The following is a 17569-nucleotide window of genomic DNA, read 5'->3' on the forward strand; positions in this document are numbered from 1 at the left end:
TTTGGTTTTGTTTTTCCTTCAACTTTGTAAGACAATGTTTGGGGCATACAGATTGGGGCATCTACCTTTCTTTGGGCTGTGAGAAGATTTGAATATAAGGATTATAAATCTCAGTTCAGTAATCTAACTTTTGAGTGCCTATTATGTGCCTCTAGGAGCCCTGGTGGTGCAGTGGTAAGCACTCACTGCCAACTGGAAGATCCAGTGTTCAAACCCACCAACTGCCCAGAGGAAGCACTATGTGGCAGTCTGGCAGTTAGCTTCTGTAAAGATTTACAGCTTGGAAAGTCTCTAGGGCAATTCTGCTTTGCCCTATAGGGTCTCAGTGAGTGGAGAGTAGATTTGCCTTTTGGCTTACCACATGCTTCTAGGTAACTGAAGAGTAATTTTTGCTTATAAACCAAAAACCAAATTCACTGCCAAGTCGGATCCGACTCATAGTGACCCCTCCTTGGGTTTCCAAGGCGTTATCACTAGATTGTCCAACCTTGCTTCTGAGGAGTGACTGATGGGTTTGAACCACCAGCCTTCTGGTTAGCAGTCAAATGCCTTAGGCACTGCGCCACCAGAGCTCCTACCCATGCTTATAGTAATTTAATTTTTTTGTATTTTTAATATGATTAACCATGTGATTTATTCATTTTACTACGAATTTTCCATGGTACTCAAGTTGATCAACCATGTAAATGAATTCTGGGTTTCCTACTATGGTGCCATGCTAAACCCTTTATATCAAACTCCTATTTAATTGAGAACTATAGATTTAGGTCGTGTCAGTGCGTATTTAAACTCAACAGTATTACTCTTGCTTTTATAAGAGTGGGATAGTTGTTTTTACCAGATATAGGAAAAATACCTTGAATTTATAGAAAGGAATCTTAGGGCATTTATAATAATTAGCCTATAAAATTATTCCACATTTTGAATTAATTTTATATATAATATCTTTTAGTCATTATTAGCTTCATTCATAACAGCAGTGTAGGATTACATTTCTCGAAAGTGGAAAGCCAAATTGTTTAAAATAACTTGTGCTTGAGATTTGCAGATAAAGCAGACTTCTAAAGTTGTGAATGTTTAATAAGTTAAAACACATCAAACTATGTATTTGATTAAGATTATTTACATAGCATAAACTTATTGTATTATGGGTGTATGAATATTTTTACTTAAAGGAGAAATTATTGGAGTTCAACCATCTATGTGGTCTCTAGATTTATTTAGTGTAATGTGACAAAAAAATATTTTCATTTTCAAGATTTGATTTTGGTTTTTAGTTTAGCTTTCTTATTTCTAAGGTTTGTTGTTGTACTGGTATCTTAGGTTTAGGCGTTGGAGTTATCTAGGTTGTAGACACGTAAATAAACATTTACAGAGTTGGCAGTCAGCATTTTTGTTCCAAGGTACAAAGCATGAAGGGGATCCGGGAGAGCATAGCATTCTGAATAGTCTGGTCCTAGTGGATTATGAATTCTTGACAGAAAATATTTAAAGACATGGAACAGACTATAAAAAATGTTAGAGGTAGTAAATGTAAACTAAATTCCTCAATTGACCATCATACACTATAGTACACATGTTGTTGTTGTTGTTGTTATGTGCCATCGAGTCGGCCCCGACTCATAGCGACCCCTCCTTGGGTTTCCGAGGCAGTATCACTACGGAAGTAGGATTGCCCAACCTTCCTTCCGAGGAGTGGCTGGTGGGTTTGAACCGCCAGCCGTCTGGTTAGCAGGCAAGTGTCTTAGTAGTACACATAGTAAATGTTTAATATATGGGCTGCCAGATCAGGGCTATACAGATTCAGATTTCAAGTCTGCCACTTAGATGATCTGGACTGATGAACATCACCTCATGTCCTCAGTTTTTACCTGGAAAATATGAATATATCTAATAGCTACCTATTTGATATTAAAATAATTGTGAGGGTGGCACAGGACCAGGCAGTATTTCCTTCTGTTGTACATAGGGTTGCTGTGAGTGGAAACTGATTTAGTGGCACCTAACAATAATAGAGGTTGCATATGTAAAGTGTTTATTTAGTGCTCAGTAATTGATATTATGGAGCTCTGGTAGCATAGTGGCTAAAGCACTTGCCTGCTAACCAGAGGCTGGCGGTTCAAACCCACCAGCCACTCCTCGGAAGGAAGGTTGGGCAATCCTACTTCCGTAGTGATACTGCCTCGGAAACCCAAGGAGGGGTCGCTATGAGTCGGGGCCGACTCGACGGCACATAACAACAACAACAACAACAACAATTGATATTATTGCATATGATTTCTACATGTATTGTCTTTAATGTCAGAACAATACAGTGGAAAATTACTATAATAAATTTTTCAGAATTATATAAGTATGTGAAAATGATTTATAATGTCTGTCCAAAAGTAATTATATAGCATAGTATGCCCATTGCCTAAGTTGGCGGTGTAAGTGGCTTCATTTTCCTTACTTGTAAAATGGGGGTAATCTAATTGTTAGACTTCAGTAAGGAATACATATAAAGCACTTAGAACACAGCTTGGTACATAATAAGTGCTCAGTAGACTCTGCTGTAATAGTTACTATAATTCCGTGCCTGGACTTCTAAAGGTAGAAAATAATGAAATTAGAGTAGGGCATAGGTAGTATCATGGAACTATTGGATTTTAAAGTTGAAAAAGACATTCAGGATCATCCGGTAGCTGGGAAGAAGCTAGAGAATAATTCTGGGCACATAGTAGGTACTCGTGTTTTTCATTAATTTTTCACTAAATGAAGCTCTAAGAGGATAAGGAATTCACCTAAAGGAAGAAGGCTGTCTGAAGGCAGAAATCAGTAACATTTATGGTTCCTCCTCCTGAATGAAACTGCTGGCTTAATAATCAGATACACCACACTACCTGTCTGCCAATTTTTATTATTAAATTTGATATTTTATAAAATAACATTACTTCTCGGGAACGTTCTTCCTACAGATTAAGAATTACTGGCCACCTATTTAAGACGTCTTTGCACAGCTCAAGTGTTAGTTGTTTTAAGAAAACACAGTATAAGGAAGTTGGTTTCCTACTTTGACTTGATAAGCCTGTTATTTCGTTAAGTGGATTTTCAAACAAAAGTGACTTCTTTTTTCCTCTCTGCATGGCACTTTCATGCATTCATTGGTTTCTGAGACAAAACATTTATCAGGTGCCTATTTCTCTGTCAGACACTCTTTAGATACAAAAATGAGTAAGACCCTGCTCTTGCTTTTTTATGCTCTCTTACCTGGCAGCATCTAAATCAGCTAAGAAATACATTAAAAATTCAGATTCAAAGGCCCAAGGTTAAGAATCAATTGAGGGTTTTTGATAATGAGCTAGATTTGGGGACTGTTGCTGAAGGAGTTCACCACAGAGAGAAGATAAAGCATGTATGTAAACAACTAATACAAAGTAAGTGGAATGTGGGAAGAGTCAAAGAGATTCCTTGAAAGCCCCAGGCAAGAAGTTAGAATTTCTGAATATGCTGTTGATAGTGAAATTTTAATATTATTTGGCAGGAGGGATTTTCTACAAGGAATAGAACCTGATCTTTTTCATATTATTTAAAGCATTTGTGTTATGCAGTAAAACCTGGGAGAGCTGGAACTCAGGAGGACTGCCTTCAAGTTTTCCATCTTTGATAGGATACAGTCTTCACCATTTTTCTATTGCTCATTTTAGTAGGAAATATTTGAGTTTTCCTTCTCTGACAGGTTTCTACCTTGCACAGGTTCTGGCCTTCATAGGTTTTACTGTAGAGTGGTGTTTTCCTCCCCCATCTGACCACTGCTTTTTGGGAAATTCATGGTAGGTCACTAGAGTGGATCTGTTTCATGAAGAAATTTTTCCAAAAATTTTAAGATTTTGAATTTGGAACTCTTAGACTCTAGACACTTATTTTGACATCAAGACATGGATTGCTTCAATATTTGAGCCTAGTAATTCTGTATCAGGGTAATATATGTATACTTAAGCCTATGAAAGTACCCAGTCTATAACGTCACAGCCATTTTTATATTATAAGTTTCTTGTGACTTGACATAATTGTTCTGTTAGCCTACCTAATAGAAACATTCCTCATAATCTTGCTTTCTATGACATATTTAAAATTTTTATTTGTCGAAAACATAAAAATTCTAAGATGTGGTCAAATAATGCCCCCCCCCCAAAAAAATGATTGGAAAGTAACAAAGCTGTGTAAGTGTATACTGTATAGTGTTAGCCATTCTGCATAAAATATTTCTAGGATGTAGTGCTGACTCTCCTGTTTTCCTTTAATAGTACTTTGGGCTTCAATTTACTTTGCCTGATTTTAATAACCATTTTCATTGTTGATGAGTATTGTGGTGGTTTCAGAGATTAGTGAGACTATTTGCTACAATTCTAAAAGGTACTCGTATTTTTGTTCCCTTCACCTATTTAACCTTGAACGTTTTATATAGCTTTTCTTACAGATACTGCCATTGCTTAAATTATTTTAAAATCTCCTTTTGAAATTTCTTTCAAAGCTTGTTCTACATTCTTTTGTCTCTTAGGGAAATGGTCATATAGAACTAAATCTAAATGAATCCCCTTGTGCCAGAAATGCTGTGTGACCCTGACATCTGATTCATTCATGGATCACACGCTGGTTACTAAAGTAACCACAAACTATGTTGTAAGGAGAATGTTCATTTGGGCTTCTTAAGTTCTGATATACTTGTTAAGAGGAAATAATTTTTTTTTATATAATTAAATATAAACCTTTGTGGTAAAGTCTTAAACTTTTTTGGATTAATTTAACCTTTTCAGGGTTATCAAAAGAGGTTAGCAGTAATTTAAAATTAAAGTGGATGAAAATGTATGAGCACAGGTCTGACTTGAGTTTGCAGCTTTCATGCTGATGTCTTCCTTGCCATCAGAAGTTAAATTCTTTAAGAAATACAGTATAATTTTTATAATGGTTATTTAAAAGAAAAATAAGAATGTAGTTGATTATAATACAGATATATAATGTTACCCCAAATCAGTTTGTTTGGTTTTTACTTTTTCTTTTGGATTTTTGATGTCATAACCTTTCCTTTCGATTACTGTTTTTTTTTTTTTTTTTTAACAATAAGGCCTTTAAATTTTTAGTTGTTTGATTGATTATATTAGATTTGCACAATTAGAACTGAAGTTAGAAAATACCTCCTAATAGCTCTGGTAGCATAGTGCCTAAGGCTCTTGACTGCTAACCAGAAGGCTAGAGGTTCAAACTCACCAGCCACTCCTTGGAAGGAAGGTTGGGCAATCTACTTCCGTAGTGATACCTCCTGGGAAACCCAAGGAGGGGTTGACTGTGAGTCGGGTCTGACTCCACGGCACTAACAACAGCATTAATATATTGCTTTTAATTTAGTCAAGTTGCTAAGAGCTAATAACTAAAAATCAACTTGAAAGTGTGAATTTATTTATCTCAATAATTGTATATAGACACTTTTAATTCATATGGAAATGATAACTGTGCTTTGTTTACAGAAAGCCACAAAGAAAACTGATAAACCCAGAATAGAAGATAAAGATGATCTAGATGTAACAGAGCTCACCAATGAAGAGCTTCTGGATCAGCTTGTGAAATACGGAGTGAATCCTGGCCCTATTGTGGGTAAGTTGATAAAATTTCTATTCTTTTTTCTGTGAAGCAAACCTCCAATTTTTTTTCCCTTCTTTTTCCCTAGCAGAGTTTGGATTATAAAGACCAGTCTATCCTTGTATTACATTAATTGTATGACCGGGACGTTGTTGTTGTTGTTATGTGCTGTCCAGTTGGACTCGACTCATAGAGACCCCTCCTTGGGTTTCCGAGGCAGTATCATGGAATTAGATTGCCCCATCTTCCTTACGAGGAGTGGCTGGTGGGTGTCAAGTGCTTTAGGCACTATGCTACCACAGCTCCCGACCAGGACATTACTTTCCTTAGATATAAATGAAGGCTATTAACATGATAGAATTGAACCAGATAATCTCCATGATTACTTCCATTATTGAGATGGTTTCATACAGTGGATCATATCACATTACCTAATAAGAGCACATGGTTCTTATGTTATCTATATATGACAATTCAGGAAAAAGAGTCCTTGGCTCAGTTGGAATTCAGGATATCCTTACAAACAAACTTTGACTGTAAAAAAGAAAACTTAGAACTAAATACATTGGATTTCTATCATTTTATTACTTTTAGTTTTATGATTTTGCAAGGCGTTAGTTTTGTAGGGTCTTTGCAGTAATAGTGGTTGTACACGTGACTGTTGACTGCAAGATCAGTGGTTAGCACCTGCTCTGCGGTAGAAAGATGAGGCAGTCTGCTTCCATAAAGATCACAACCTGGGAAATTCTACAGGGCAGTTCTAGCCTGTTGTACAGCGTTGCTTTGAGTCAGAATCTACTCGGTAGCGATAGGTTTGGTTTGGTTTGATGGTAACCTCAAGATGAGAAAAGTCCATTTTTGATCTAAGTTGTATAACATTTTGAATACTGTGGAATTTAGGGGGTTGCTTTTTGCTCTAAGTATAGCTCACAAATAAGAATTTAAAATATTTCTTTTCGTTTGTTTTATTTAATAACACTGCTTTCAAGTAGATAATCATAAACGTCTCAGTATACTTGCCAACAGACATTTTGATACCCTTTTTAAATCTTTTATTTAAAATTCCAAAAGAATTGTTAGGTGCCGTCAACTGAAGAAATATGCATTGTGATACACATTGATAGACCAAATTAGATTTCATCTTAACACTACTTACAAAACATTTCCATATGTGTATTTTTTTTTTCTTCTAAAAATTCATTTTTATTTTACCTATCTTATATCTTATAGAATGCAAGGAAAGATCTTATGGAATGCTAGTGTAAAAAGAAAAGCTTTTTTTTGTTTTTTGTTTTGTTTTAAATTGATAATGAAAAATGCCAGGATTTTATCAATTCTAAATTGCTATCTGCTTGGTATATGGGTTTTTGTTTTTGGTAATACCCATTTTCCATAATGTAGTTTATAGACTCTCCTTTTCCCTATAACTCAGTGGCTATTTGTAGGTATATTAATCTCTTAAGAGCAGTACTTCGAAGGGATCAAACTGGAATGAACTAGTTTGAAACCCTGCGTAAATGTTGTGAGGTTTGAATTTTGGTCATTCTTTTTTTTTTTTTTATTTGGGTGAAGATTTACAGAGTAATTCACTTTTCATGCAGCAGTTCACATATACTTTGTCTCATGTCATTGACCAAAATTTACCACAATGCAACAGCTCCCCTCCCACTTCCTCCCCATAGTTACCTCTTCCCAGTGTCCATCCCTCCATACTCTCCTGCCCCCTGAGCTGTCTCCCTGTGCATAAGCAGCCCTTCCTTCTCCCATGATTGTTCTCTCCAGGGCGTGTGTCTACTTGAGGTAAATGTAACTCACATGCCTGTACTTTGTTTGGCTGGAAACCACAGGCGTGGGTTCAATTCCAGACCTGAAGGGCAGCTAGGGGCCATAGTCTCAGTGGTTCCCCCAGGCTCTAATGGACCAGCAAACCTGGTCCCCACCTTCTTTTTTTTGCCTAGATTTTGGTCATTCTTCAGGGAGTACATTGTGTTTATAAAAATGATTTTTCTATATAAGCAAGGGCAAAGATGGATAAAAGTCACGTAGTACTGGAGAAAATACATCAATCTAAGACAATTGGAGAACACTTTTAGTCAAAAATACTTGGTTGTACATGGCTCTAGGGTAGATGGTCTATGGGAAGATCTTCATCAGTCTATATTCCGTGCTGTTAAAAGAACATTGATGTAATTGCATTAATATCCCAGGAGGAGAGGACAGCAAACACCTATTTTAGAAAACTGTCCATTGGACGGTATTTTATTAGCACTTAGGTTTAGAAAAGGAAAGGATGAAAATAAACTTTAAATGTTTAGTCTACACGCTGGACTTTAAATAATTGAAAGCTGATTGAAATACAAAACAAAAATTAGTAGCTGGAAAATAAATATAAAAGAACAGGTGGAAACAATAGCTAAATAAGGAATTATACAGCATTGGAAGCTTTTAAAGCAAGTTCTTCCTTAATTCAGGGACAACTCGGAAGCTGTATGAGAAAAAGCTGCTGAAACTAAGGGAACAAGGAACAGAATCAAGGTCATCTACACCTCTGCCAACAGTTTCTTCTTCAGAAAATACAAGGCAGAATGGAAGTAATGACTCAGACAGATACAGTGACAATGAAGAAGGTAAAATTTAAAAATATATGTAATTTTTTTTCAGATTCATTTTAAGATATGACCATGACAAAGGTAATATTTAACAGTTTTAGCAAGATATGCGTAATTTTTGTCCAAATCATCATTTAAGTTATTGGTATCCAAGTAATTTGAGTAAAATGTGTCTTGTTGTTGAGAATTCTAAGAAACAAAGTACAAATGTTTAGTTTTCCATTGCTTAAAATTGCTAGTTAAATCTTTTTGCTTCTAATCTCTTTTTCTCTGAGAATAAAATATTACATGTAAATTCCCCATTTGTCCCATTCATTTTATCACCTCCACAGAAGGAACCATCTGTCATTAATTTTATGATTCTTTCCAATTTGTTTTTCATACTTTCATATATGTATTTATTTAATAATGGTACCTCTTTACGCTTTTAAAAATTTATGTAAGTGATAGCATGCTAAATGTTAGCACTTACTTTTCTTTTTGGGATCTAATCTTAATTATTGCATATATATCTAGTTTATTCCTTGTAATTAACATATATTGGTGGTATTTGCATGTGGCATATTTTCTCTGTTTTCTGTTGATGGGCATTTAAATTGCTATAGTGTTTGCTAGATAATTTGATATCAGGGCAACTTTAAAGCAAATCGTTGACCATATTTTTAGTAGAGTATATTATTTGAAGAAATTTTGAACATGACAGTTAAATACTTAAGAGTAGTACATAAGATAAGTATCTGATTAAATTTATTATAAGTGCAACTTGGTATTTTATAAACTGTTAATTCATATAACTTATTTCTTAGTTTTATGACTCTTTAATTTGCCCCAAAATACCTGTATCTCCATAAGAATTACCTGACAGGGCACAGTCTGCCAGTGGGTTGTTGGGAATATGCAATACAGAGCCTTTTCCTTCAACAGCACTTATTTTAGCAAAGAGGCAAAGAATAAGCTCAAACACAAGTAATACTTAAACTTCCTGCCTCTTTTGCCTCTACAGGAAAGAAGAAAGAACACAAGAAAGTGAAGTCCACTAGGGATTTTGTTCCTTTTTCTGAACTTCCAACTACTCCCTCTGGTGGATTTTTTCAGGGTATTTCTTTTCCTGTAATCTCTACCCGTCCTCCTTTGGGCAGGACTGAACTACAGGCAGCTAAGAAAGTACATACTTCTAAGGGAGATCCACCTAGGGAACCTGTTATTTCCACAGCATTGTCTGGCAGGGGACAGTTGGAGAAGTTAGCCTCTGGAGGGAATTTGCTTATTTCCTCCAAGTCTAGCCATGATAGAGGGTTAGAGAAAAGTTCATCACCTCAGCGTCAGCTTGCTGCTATGTTGGTCTCTGCTGTAGCTTCTCCTTCAGTAATTAAAGAAACCACTACTACTCACTATAAAGAAATGGTAGAAAATATTTGCTGTGGAAAGAAAAGTGGAATTCAACCATTATGTACTGAGAGGACCCATATTTCAGATCAGTCAAGTGTCTCCAGTGAAATGGAAAGATTAGAAGAGTCTGTGAGATCACAAGTAATTTCTCCACCACTTGCTCAGGCAATCAGAGATTATGTCAGTTCTCTTTTGGTGCAGGGTGGGGTCGGTAATTTGCCTGAGACTTCTCAGTCTGTGCCCACACTGGATATAGAAAAGACACGGAAGAGAAAGGAAACTGAATCCCTGTCTCCTCCACGAAAATTGCCTAGATGCAGTGAGACATCAGTAGAAGAAAGGGATTCAGGGTCTTCTTTTGTAGCAATTCAAAATACACCTGGAGATGAATCAATGTCTTCTTTTGCTAAAAATGTTGTCTCTCACACTCTCACTACCTTAGGCATTGAAATGTCTGAGCAATCACAGCCTGATAAAATAGATGCCTCTGAACTATCCTTCCCCCTCCATGAATCTATTTTAAAAGTAATTGAAAAGGAATGGCAGCAAATTGACAGGCAGCTGCCTTCACTGGCATTCAGGTACCTAGTTTCTTCTAGAGAGGCATCACAGGTACTATCAGTTCCAAAAGTAGATGATGAAATCCTAGGGTTTATTTCTGAAGCCACTCCTCCAACGGGTATTCAGGCAACCTCCACTGAGGTTTATGATAAACAGTTGGATTTCGCACTTTGTAGAACCTATGAAGCTGCAGCATCAGTATTGCAGATTGCAACCCACACTGCCTTTGTAGTTAGGGCTATGCAGGCAGACATCAGTCAGGCTGCCCAGATTCTTAGTTCTGATCCTAGTCAAGTGCACCAGGCCCTTGGGATTCTGAGCAAAACATACGATGCAGCCTCATTTCTTTGTGAAGCTGCATTTGATGAAGTGAAAATGGCTGCCCATACCATGGGATCTTCCACTTTGGGTCGCCGATATCTCTGGCTGAAGGATTGTAAAATTAATCAAGCTGCTAAGAATAAATTGGCAGCTACCCCTTTTAAAGGTGGAACATTGTTTGGAGGAGAGGTTTATAAAATAATTAAAAAACGGGGAAATAAACACTGATAAAGTTAAGAACAAAGACATTTTTAATAGGAATTCAGGAGCTTTTCTAGCATTTTCAAGTACTATATGCTAAAATTTTAAAGATATTTTTACTATAAAGATAGGGCTAATTTCAAAGTATTAAACTTGTACTTAAATTATAGCATAAAAGTAAATGCCTGCATAGAACTGCCTTTTTTTTTTTTTGTAACCCTGATGGAAAGCCTGCTGTAAACAGTTGACAGTTGGCAGCTTGTTATATCATATTTCTCTCTTATAAACAGTTCACTGTTTTCTGTATTACTTATGCATTGACATTCTTCAAAATTAAGAAAATTAGAATATAAATAGAATCATCACTGTTTTTAGTAGTAATCCATACATTCTTCTTTATACCTAGGAGAGAATAAAAAATTTGTTACACATTCAAAATGATTTTATTTTTAATACTCCCATCTAAATATCTTTTTACTTTGTAGAACTGTCTACATTATTGCTCTTAATCTCACTTGTTTGTTTTTCTTTGTTCTGTCTACATCTTCATAATATTTTACAACAGTACAACTCAGAGTGCTAATCCACAAAATGCTACTGGTCCACAGATAAGACAAAACATCAGACTTTAAATAATAAACACACTTTTTAGGTCAATTGACAGTTGGGGCTATTTTTTATAGAAGATGAACATTATTGATTAAGGAAGCAATGTATGGATTGATACTCTGGAGCAAGTGCCTCTTCTCTTCATAAACTGGTAGAAAACAATTCATGGACCAATACCAGTCCCTGGGCCACACTTTGAGAAACCCAGCTCTGGAAGATAATGGATATTCCAAGATAGACATTCTCATCATCACTGTAGTTTGTCAGATTAGCCAGACACTGGGAGGATGAGGCTTTCATTTTTTTTAATAATACTTTTCTTTCAAGATATTTAGTGGTTCATGGATAAGTAGACTTAGCAATGTAAACTTTTAAAAGCAAATTCAAATTGCTAGTTTAAAAAAAGCACTTAAAAAAGAAACACTATATCCCAGTGTCTATCTGTATAAAGCAGTATCTTACCCTGTTTTTATTTTTATGATTGTAAAATGAAACACTCTAAATGTAGAATTTCTTTGTATAGAACACAATTTTTTTGTGTGTTTATGGAAAATGGTAGCCTTAAGCATAAGCAAAATACAGTCTCCTGGGTACTCCTTAACTAATACTATATTCTTATACTACATTTGTGTATCTTCACAGCTTACTGAGAGTAATTCTGTTATTTGTCTTCTGAAATGTACATGTATACATGTACCTACTAACTGCTATGTGATTAAAAAAGAATGTATTACTGTAGAATGCTTCTGCAAATTCAATAAAGTTGTTAAATTTGAACAGTTGTGTGTGGTCTCCAGAAACATGTTGTATGTGTGTTTTATTCTTAGAGTCGCAACAGTTAAATATTTGTGGGTATATAACCCTTTTCCATTTCATTTTTGACACTCCAGTGATACAGGTAGAAATACTCTAATTGTATGTTTTTTCTTCTATTTGAGGATCACATTTTTATTAGCTGTTGGAATCTAAATTTGTAAGAAAATCTGTAACCAGATACTTTACTTGTCTGGCCAGTTTCTGCCCAATTACTAATGAGAATTTTACTTTTTAATTCTCATTCTGAGTTAACAAAGTAGAGTGTATTTTATACTCCTACGGGCTATAGATATGTAGATAGATCCATTAATAGAAATGTTGAGCGGTAAGGATGGAGTTGATAGCTTAGTCCTAAGTAACTAACTTGATGAAGAACTACCACTGTTCAGTTTTGGGAAATTTCAAGTTTAGTCTGGACTCCAACTAGCACTATAGTGGCTGGAAAGTTAACAAGACATCTAATGTAGCTATTATCTTGACCACTTAGCACAACAACAGTGAGTTCATGTAAAACTAAGTTTTTGTTTAAAAGAATTACTCCATTCCATCTTCCAGATTAGAATGTAGTCATTGGTGTTTACATTATTTAGTAATGAGTTTTTTTATTCTTTATTAATTTTACTTACTGTGATAAATGATGGGAGCTCTTTGTGGCATTTGACTATTAATCAAAAGACTAGCGGTTCAAACCCACCCACAAAATGAGGATGTTAACTAAGGTTTTATCAGTATTTTAAAAACCTAGTTCTTCAAATGGTGATAAAATCCAAGACTAGGAGAATGGACTACTGAAGCCTATAAAAAGATACGAGTTGTTAGGTTAATAAACATCATGATTTAACTAATACATGTGTACTACTATCCAAAGAAATATTTTTATAATGGGGGCTAGGGAAATAGTGATATGTGATTGGTTGTACTTTTCTGTGAACAAGGTTCCTCTTTGTTTCTACCTCATTTGTACCCACATCAAAAAAGAAGGGGGAGGAAAGATTTAAACTGCACCTAAGTTTTATTGTCATTGTCATCATTTATTGAGTCATTACAGGCTTGATACCATATAAGTTGTTTTTATTAAAATTGTTACAGCTTTTTCTCGTCCACATTCCAAATTTTAATTTAATAGACTTAACCCTGTTACTTAGTGGTAACATGGACAAAAGAATGTTAGCAACTATGTATTTTATATGTCCTTTTTAGATTCTAAGTTCTTAGCAAAAGGCCTCAAGGTGGGAGCAATTTAGATTCACTTCATGTTTAAGGCCCAGTTAAAAGGAAAGGAGGATAATAGGAAGTGGTGGTGATTAGATTAATGAGGGGGCAGATAAACATAAATGGAATAAAATTGTAACAATAGAAAAGAAAAATTACCTTAAGGAAATTGCCGTTAAACAGTTTTGGTCTATTGAGGTGGTAGCAGTTGATAAACTTTCTCATGTTAATGTGCCTAAAACCAGAGTTCCAAAATACTAGGATGGCTATGTGGTTTGTTATGTGTTACGGAGAGTAATGGTTTCTCGTGTTATTTCCAGACTCTAAAGTAGAGCTGAAGCTTGAGAAGAGAGAACCATTAAAGGGCAGAGCAAAGACTCCAGTAACACTCAAGCAGAGAAGAGTTGAGCACAATCAGGTATTTTTAGTTTCATGATCACTGTGTACAGGTGTAAGTAACACTAACCTGCTTGTGTTTTAGCCTTTGGTTAATAGTTGAAACCCAGATTCCATCGTACTCGATAAACTCTTAATTGCATTCTTAAATAAATGGCATTAGAAGTCTAAATTTGTGGGGGGGTTTTGTCACTGTATTGTAGCTTGTGTACTGTAAAAATCTGTTTAATAAGTGTATTGTTTGTGTTTATTCTGTGCTAAGCATGGTTCAAAGCCAGTCGTGCTTTTAATATTTAAAAGGTAGAAATGCTGATGAATTCTGATAAAAATGTGGTCTAAATACTGATAAAAAGATTTTAAAGGCAGGGAGAGGATTTTATATTTGTATCTTGGTCTTTAGATTTCTGACTTTGCTTTTACTTTTACCTGCCTTTTGTGGCATTTCCTTTCTAGTTGGAAAATTTGTTTTTATCATTGTGGGAGAGGCAAGATGTAATTTTTCAAAAGGAAGGTAACTGAGGAAAAAAATTGGACTAGTTTACAGAGAGCAAATGGATTATAATCTGAGATTGATTTGGCTGATGCTTGACATTTTCCCTAGAGTCATTTTTCTTCCCCTAACTCTCTGTCTAGCTAGATTTGTCTAATGTATTTATCATTCCCATCTTCCATTTGTCATTTTAAAATCACGCATGTCGGAGAGCTTGTTCTCAAACTTCTTAAGCCATATCCCTTTAAAAAAAAAAAAAAATTATTGTGTTTGGGTGAAAATTTACAGAGCAAATTCACTTTCCATACAGCAGCTCACGTACACTTTGCCTCTTGGCATTGACTACAATTTCCCACAATGCAATAGCTCCCCTCCCACTTTCTTCCCATAGTGACCTCTTCCCTGTGTCCTTCCCTCCCATGTACTCCTGCCCCCCCACCAGCTATCTCCCTGCACATACACAGCCCTTCTATTTTCCCATGATTGATCTCTCCAGGGAGTGTATCTACCTGATATAAATGTTCAGCTCATGTGCCTCTTTTGTTTGGCTGGAAGCCACATGATGGATTCAATTCCAGACGTGAAGGGCAGCTAGGGGCCGTAGTCTCAGTGGTTCTACCAGGCTCTATCAGACCAGCAAACCTGCTCCTCCCCCTCCTTTTTTTTTTAATGATTTTGAGTTTTGTTCCACATTGTTCTCCCACTCTATCCAGGATCTCCTTCATAGATCCCCCTCCAAGTGGTTGACAGTGGTAGCTAGGCACCATCTAGTTCTTCTGGTCTCATCATCGTATAGACTGAGGATCACATGGTGTACCAAACTGTATCCATGCATCTTTGGTTTTCTTCATTCTTTGCTCTGGACAAGGAGAGACCCATTGTTGCATCTAGATGCCTGCTTGCAAGCTTTTAAGATCCAGTCACTACTCATCAAAGTAGGATGTGGAACAATGTTTCTGTGTAGTATGTTACGCCAATTGAGCTTGATGTCTCCTGCAACTATGGTCCTGCGCCCACAGGTCCAACTAACTACTTGCTCCCTCTTGGTAGGTGGCTGTGGCCGAGAAGTAACTTCAGCCTTATCCCTTGTCAGCTCTACTGTATACCTGGGAATTCTTACAGAACATACAGATACACTTACAGAATCATTGTCTGCCAACCCTATACATGGTCTTGGGCACATTTCCCCCCGCATAAACATACCTAATAATTCAGCCTGTCCACCCATCCATCCACCTGTAGATCAATGTTTGCCTTCACTGACAACGCAGTATTGTACATGCAAAAGGGTTCACCTTTGTTGTCTGTACCTCTCATGTACCTCTCTATGTCTTCCTCTTCTCAATGCCACTGTGTTCACCACTCACATTTGGTAAATTGCCTTTCCCTTCACCCAGATCAATACTTGTCTCTACCTAATAGTGTTCCCTCCTCCTCCCACCCCTGGCAACCAACAAAGACAATTTCTTTCCATATATAAACCTTTCTTTGACTTTAAAGTAACAGGCCATGTCCCTTTCTTGATGTAGAATTTCAAACCTATTTGTTAAAATGAGCTCAGTGACTATATGGAGAATGTTGAGAGCACTGAATAAAAGATTCTAATTTAGGACCAAATGCTGGAATAAATACTTTATTGCTCTTCTATCTAGTACTGCTAAGGAAGAGAAACTAGGAAAATGTAAAAAAATGTTGAAGACGGGACATTAAGGTTCTGGGCAATTTTGGTCCAGAATATGAAGGCTAGCCAGGAATGTGTGACTAGTCAAATAAAGAGGTAAAAAGTAGGGCGAAGGGGAGAAAATAGTATTAAGGATAAGTAGTTGAGTTGGGGGGGTCTAAACTGAGAGGCAAAATTAGACAAAGTCTTTACAGAAAATTTCAAATATACAATAAAGTAGAGGGAAGAGTTTAATGACCCTCCAGTAGTGCCTTAATAATTATTAATGTTTTACTGGTTTTGTTTCATTTTGTCCCACTCTCCAGCTTTTTTATTTGCTTTTTAGTAGAGTATATTAAAGCAAATCCCTGCATCATTTTACACATAAAAAAGTCAGGGCTTTTAAAGAAATGTGTAACAACAATACAATTGTTACGCCTAATAATTAGTAATTCTTTGATATCTTTCATGTTCAGATTCCTTTGATTGTTTCAGAAATTTTTTTTATAATTAAATCTTTCAAATCAGGATCCAAACAAGCTCCACATATATTTAGTATTTTTTATTTACATCTGTAGCTCTTTCCACTGTAACAGTTCCCCTTCCATCTATTTCTTTGATGACGAAACCAGGTTATTTCCCACATTCAGGATTTGGAAGATTGTTCCTTTAAATGTTACTTAATTTACTCTTCTATACCTTTTATTTCCTGTAGCTTGGGGATTAGACTTTGTGTTAGTTTCCTAGGGCTGCCATAATAAATTATCACAAACTAAGTGGCTTAAAAGAGCAGAAATTAATGCTTTCCCAGTTTTGGAGGCTGTTGGTGTGAAATCAAGGTGCTCGCTGAAGACTCTAGGGAGAATGTTCCATCTTTTTCTCTTAGCTTCTGGTATTGGCTACCAGAAATATTACTCCAGTCTCTGTATCTATTGTCACATGGCATTCTCCTTATGTGTCTGTCTGTTTCTTCTCATAAGGACGCCAGTCATACTGGTGTAGGGCCTACTCTAAAGGCCTCAACTTGATTACGTCTGCAAAGATCCTATTACCAAATAAGTCACATTCACAGGTACTAGGGGTTAGGACTTCAATGTATTATTTTGGAGGATACATTTCAACCTATAACAGACCTACATATCAAGGCTCTGTGATAGAACTTTCTGCAATGATGAAAATGCCCCTTGTCTATGCTCTCCATTATGATAGCCACCTGGGTTATACTTGTAATGTGGCTACCATGGCAGAGAAACCATGATTAATTTAAATTTAAATAGCCTATATGGCTATGGCTACCATACTGAACAGCACAGATTTAGAGGATTGGTTAGATTAAAGTTCAATTTCTTTGGCATGAATACTTTGTAAATGTTATGTCCTTCCTATTGTATCATTTCAAAAGGCATATAATGTCCTTGTGATGATGGTAAAATTAGTGATAGATTCAGATGTTACAGACCTGATCCATTCATATAGAGTTCCTCATCACCATTTTATTGCCAGTGTTCAATGTAAGGTACCCTAAAACAACCAAAACCAAATCTATTGCTGTTGAGTTGATTCCAATTCACAGCAACTGTATAGGACAAAGTAGAACTGCCCTGTAGGGTTTCCAACACTATAATCTTTACAGAAGCAGACTGCCACATTTTTCTCCCAAAGAGTGGCTATAATTTTATTTATTTCCAT

General features: G+C 36.0%; 1 protein-coding gene across 1 annotated transcript in view; it reads left to right on the top strand.

Annotated features, from left to right (window-relative positions):
• The window catches only part of TMPO (thymopoietin), a 28324-nt gene that overhangs the window by 2474 nt on the left and 8281 nt on the right, over positions 1-17569 (top strand). The window contains exons 2-4 of the mRNA XM_042781819.1: positions 5505-5631; positions 8088-8243; positions 13655-13752. Coding sequence (XP_042637753.1) covers positions 5505-5631; positions 8088-8243; positions 13655-13752 — 381 coding nt within the window. The remainder of the gene's footprint in view (positions 1-5504; positions 5632-8087; positions 8244-13654; positions 13753-17569) is intronic.

This window comes from Orycteropus afer, unplaced genomic scaffold (assembly GCF_000298275.1).
Source record: "Orycteropus afer afer isolate SDZICR_OR568_19922 unplaced genomic scaffold, OryAfe1.0 scaffold00177, whole genome shotgun sequence".
Lineage (NCBI taxonomy): Eukaryota > Metazoa > Chordata > Mammalia > Tubulidentata > Orycteropodidae > Orycteropus > Orycteropus afer.